At 41.3% G+C, this 4,761-nt stretch overlaps 1 protein-coding gene across 1 annotated transcript; it reads left to right on the forward strand.

Annotated features, from left to right (window-relative positions):
* Positions 1–211: 211 nt before the first annotated feature.
* Positions 212–629, forward strand: LOC122935927 (60S ribosomal protein L34-like). Its single transcript, XM_044291875.1, has one exon. It carries the CDS (start codon positions 241–243, stop codon positions 592–594), a length of 354 nt encoding a protein of 117 aa, XP_044147810.1. The 5' UTR covers positions 212–240; the 3' UTR covers positions 595–629.
* The last annotated feature ends 4,132 nt before the right edge of the window (positions 630–4,761 follow it).

The raw sequence follows: 4,761 nt of genomic DNA on the forward strand, positions 1-4,761 counted from the left end.
TTCAGACGCTTGGCTGACTCCAAGTAGGCCAGATTCATGATTTTTTTGCTGTGTAAAAAATGATATTATTGTGTAAAACTTACATAAATAAAATAAAAAAGTATACATATTAGGTATCGCCGCATCCGTATCGACCGGCTCTATAAAAATATCACATCACCTAACCCCTCAGATGAACACCGCAAAAATTTCAAATAAAAACTGTGGCTCTTCCGGTGACGGCGGCACCAGATATAAAGAATGGTTGAGCACCTGACATACCGTCGTAGGCGGTCCTACAACACAGCCTCCAACAAAACCCGTCTGTCCCGAACACCAGGAAACAGAATAGTTTACCTGTACAGAAAGAAGGTTGGCAAAGCCCCTAAATCGGCATGTGGCATCTGCCCTAGAAGACTCCGTGGTATCCGAGCAGTTAGACCCAAAGTGCTCATGAGACTGTCAAAGACTAAGAAGCACGTCAGCAGAGCTTATGGCGGCTCTATGTGCGCAAAATGTGTTCGTGACAGAATTAAGCGGGCATTCCTCATCGAGGAGCAGAAGATTGTTGTGAAAGTGCTGAAAGCTCAAGCACAGAGCCAGAAAGCGAAGTAACATCCTATGATCACATCGAAATAAATGTCTCTTGTAATCTGAAAAAAACAAAACTGTGCTAAATAAAAAAAAATTGTCACCTTACATCACAAAAAATGTAATAGCAAGCGATCAAAAACTTACACGCACCCCAAAATAGTGCAATAAAACCGTCATCTCATCCTGCAAAAATCATACCCTACCAAAGAAAATCTCCCAAAAACTGAACAAATTATGGCTCTCAGACTATGGAAACACTAAAACATGATTATTTTTGCTTCAAAAATGAAATCATTGTGTAAAACTTACATAAATAAATAAAAAAGTATACATATTAGGTATCGCCACATCCGTGACAACCTGGTCTATAAAAATATCACATGATCTAACCTGTCAGATGAATGTTGCAAATAACAAAAAATTAAAACTGTGCCAAAACAGCTATTTCTTGTTACCTTGCCTCACAAAAAGTGTAATATAGAGCAACCAAAATTCATATGTACCCTAAACTAGTACAAACAATACTGCCACCCTATCCCGTAGTTTCTAAAATGGGGTCACTTTTTTGGAGTTTCTACTCTAGGGGTGCATCAGGGGGTTTCAAATGGGACATGGTGTTAAAAAAAAAAACTGTCCAGTAAAATCTGCCTTCCAAAAACCATATGCCGTTCCTTTCCTTCTGCGCCCTGCCGTGTGCCGGTACAGCAGTTTACGACCGCATATGGGGTGTTTCTGTAAACTACAGAATCAGGGCCATAGATATTGAGTTTAATTTGGCAAAAAAAAAATATTAAAATGGAAAATCTGCCAAAAAGTGAAATTTTGAAATTGTATCTCTATTTTCCAATAATTCTTGTGGAACACCTAAAGGGTTAACAACGTTTGTAAAATCTGTTTTGAATACCTTGAGGGGTGAAGTTTATAGAATGGGGTCATTTTTGGGTGGTTTCTATTATGTAACCCTTGCAAAGTGACTTCAGACCTGAACTGGTCCCTAAAAATAGTTTTTTTGAAAATTTCTGAAAAATTTCAAGATTTGCTTCTAAACTTCCAAGCCTTGTAACATCCCCAAAAAATAAAATATCATTCCCAAAATGATCCAAACATGCAGTAGACATATGGGGAATGTAAAGTAATAACTATTTTTGGAGATATTACTATGTATTATAGAAGTAGAGGAATTTTTGATAAATTTGGTATTTTTTTTATAAATAAAAATGATTTGTTTTGACTAGATTTTACCAGTGTCATAAAGTACAATATGTGACGAAAAAACAATCTCAGAATGGCCTGGATAAGTCAAAGCGTTTTAAAGTTATCAGCACTCAAATTGACACTGGTCAGATTTGCAAAAAATGGCCAAGTCCTTAAGGTGAAGGTACTTGTAAGCTTCGGCTTCAATAATTTGTCCCACTTTTCCGCTCGATCAACATTTAATTTCATCCATTGACCTCCCTTGGATGTGGTATCTCTTTCTCACGCTCCCTCTCCTGGTGGAACTCTGATTCGCCACTAACTGTGATCAACATGGTAGGCTCAGAAAAGAAGATCAAAAGTTGATAGGGACGTGCGATCAGTAGTGATGAGCCGCAGGGGTCATATTCGAATTTGCAATAATTTGCTAATATGTTGGAGAATATTAGAATTTTCTACAATTTTCTTTACTTGAAAAATGGCAAGGTAATGCATAGGAGCGTCTGACATGTGACGCTAGGCTCTGCCCCCCATCCCCCTGCACGCTGGCAGCCCGGATCGCCCGCTCGCTGAGCCTGCTGTGGGATGTCGCTTGAGACGCCGATGCCCGGGTTCTGATCTCTGCCTGCCTCCGCCAGGAGCTGCCTGACGGAGACGCCGCTGTTCGGGTGGTGAGTCACTGAAGCAGTTGGTGGTGAGAATCGGAGGAGCGGAGAGGACCCTTATCAGAGGAGCTAACGGAGCTAGATCGGCCAGGACTGTGTATGTGAATCGGGGGCGAAAGATGGAGATCGCAGTGTTTTGTTTAATATCTGTTGGATTGTCTGCCCCCTCTCCCTATGGAGTGACCCTATCGTTTTTGCCTTTTTGAATCTGTACGGTTGCCCCCCACTGTGTAACAAACAGTGCCAGAGATATCTTAAAAAGGGGTGAAGAAAGAAAGAAAGAAAGAAAGGACGGTGTGGAGAGAGAGGGGGGTAGGAGCGAATATAGAGGGGCTGGAAACTGGAGTGCGGAGAGCGGAGGATGGAGGTTGCAGTGTAAAATTGAGGGGTTGAGCGTCCTTACTATTGTTGGAGGAAGAAGAAGAAAGTAACAAGTAAGGGAAGTAAAACAGAGGGGGGGGGGGAAAGAAAGTAAAAAAAAAAAAAGGGGGGGAGTGAATATACTCAGCCGGTTGTCTACCACAGTGCATAGCAGCTGTTTTATTTATACCCCTATTGATACTCTTAGTTTGACTTTGACTAGGAAGTTCTTCTATAGGACTAATCTCTAATCTTTCTAACACCTACAAATTCTCCCGGATTAAACAGGGACTAATTCATTCTCATATTTACCCAGCTTCACCCTCGTATTTAATAGTATAAGTGGACATTTGTTTTGACGAATATCCGTGACGTCTCCATTTCCTTTTCTGTGGAAAGGTGGACACCATCCTCTCTGATTTACCACGTTCGACCTCTCTGGATAATAGGAAAACGTTTATTATCCAGAGACTTTGTGTTCCTTTTTTTTTTTTTTCCTCTCCCCTTGTAACATTAACTGTTTTTTGGTCATTAACAAACTTCTTCCTTTTTTTCTTTTTGGCTGAGTTGAAATGTACATTTATGTTGAACTGATTGATTCTTGCAATAGTTCAGTATATTGCAAATTTCAGTGGTACCATATCTCTATAGATTTAATGTTTTCCATGATAATTATATTTTGGTAACACGGAAGGAGAGGGAGGGAGGGCGAGAAAGGGGAAGGAAGGTGAGAAAATGGGTCTATGGGTGGGGTGGGAGTGCAAGGACCTCTGGTGTTATCTACAGAGATGGATGCAGGAATGGTGAAGGACATATTTTCGAGGATAGAAAACGTAATGGGTAATATAGTGACACAGATCGGGGCAGTGCAAACTGATGTCAGTGTAATGCGGGATGAGATGGAGAAATGAAGGCAACGATTGCATGAGATGGAAAAAAGGATTCCCGCTCTGGAATATTCTGTTCAGAATTTAGAGAAGGAGGTTGTACTTCTAAAACAGACGAATAGCAAGATGGAACAAAAATTAATAAACCAAGAAGATGGATCAAGAAGAGCCAATATAAGATGTGTGGGGATCCCAGAACGGGCAGAGGGGGATAATTGTATGGAATTTATGGAGGGATGGATAAAGGAGAATTGTAAGGAGGGCACTCTGTCCCCATTGTTTGCCATTGAAAGAGCACATAGGGACCCCACATAAAGGCGGGTCCCAGGGGATTATCCCAGACAGATATTGGTAAAATGTTTACTTGCTAAGGATCGTGATATAATACTATCTGATGCTAGAACCTCTGAAAAATACCAGATACATTGTGAAAAGATAAGACTTTTTCCAGATTATTCAGCTGACCCTAATGCCCGGAGAAAAGAGTTTATAACGGTTAAAAAGAGATTAAGGGAGGCAGGTTTAAAATATAGTCTACTTTTTCCGGCAAAATTAAGGGTGGAATATAAAGGAAGGACTGTTTTTTTCAGACGCCGGCAGAGGTTAGAGAGTGGGCAGACGGGATCTGCTTTTGAGGTGGGGGGTCGCGGAGGGGATAGGGAGCTAATATGCTAAGTTATGGATTCGCCCCCGACTGCTGGTTAGCAGAAGGGGGGGCTACTTAGGGTGGGTGGGGTACTTATGGGAAGAGGGAGAAGGGAAGGGACGTGGTTTTGTGTTTTTGTGTTTGTTTTTTTTCTTCCTCCCTCTCTGCTAGATGGTTAGGATTCATTTGTTGAACGTGAGAGGTTTACGAGAGAGAGTAAAGAGACATGCTATCCTTGAGTGGATGAGGAGGTTCTTGCCGGCTGTCGTCTGCCTCCAAGAGACACACCTAGACAAGGAATCTCTAAGGTGGTTAGAGAAGAGATGGATAGTGGAAGGGTACCATTCGGTATATACTACCTATTCTAGAAGGCTCTCAATTTTGATACATAATAAGATCAAATTTGAGTGTGTTACATGTGAGGCCGACGGCTGTG

The sequence above is a fragment of the Bufo gargarizans genome, chromosome 4 (assembly GCF_014858855.1).
Source record: "Bufo gargarizans isolate SCDJY-AF-19 chromosome 4, ASM1485885v1, whole genome shotgun sequence".
In the NCBI taxonomy this organism is placed as follows: Eukaryota; Metazoa; Chordata; class Amphibia; order Anura; family Bufonidae; genus Bufo; species Bufo gargarizans.

Bases quoted from the DNA above. Each gene is read 5' to 3' on its own strand.
- LOC122935927 (XM_044291875.1), top strand. From the start codon at position 241: ATGGTTGAGCACCTGACATACCGTCGTAGGCGGTCCTACAACACAGCC.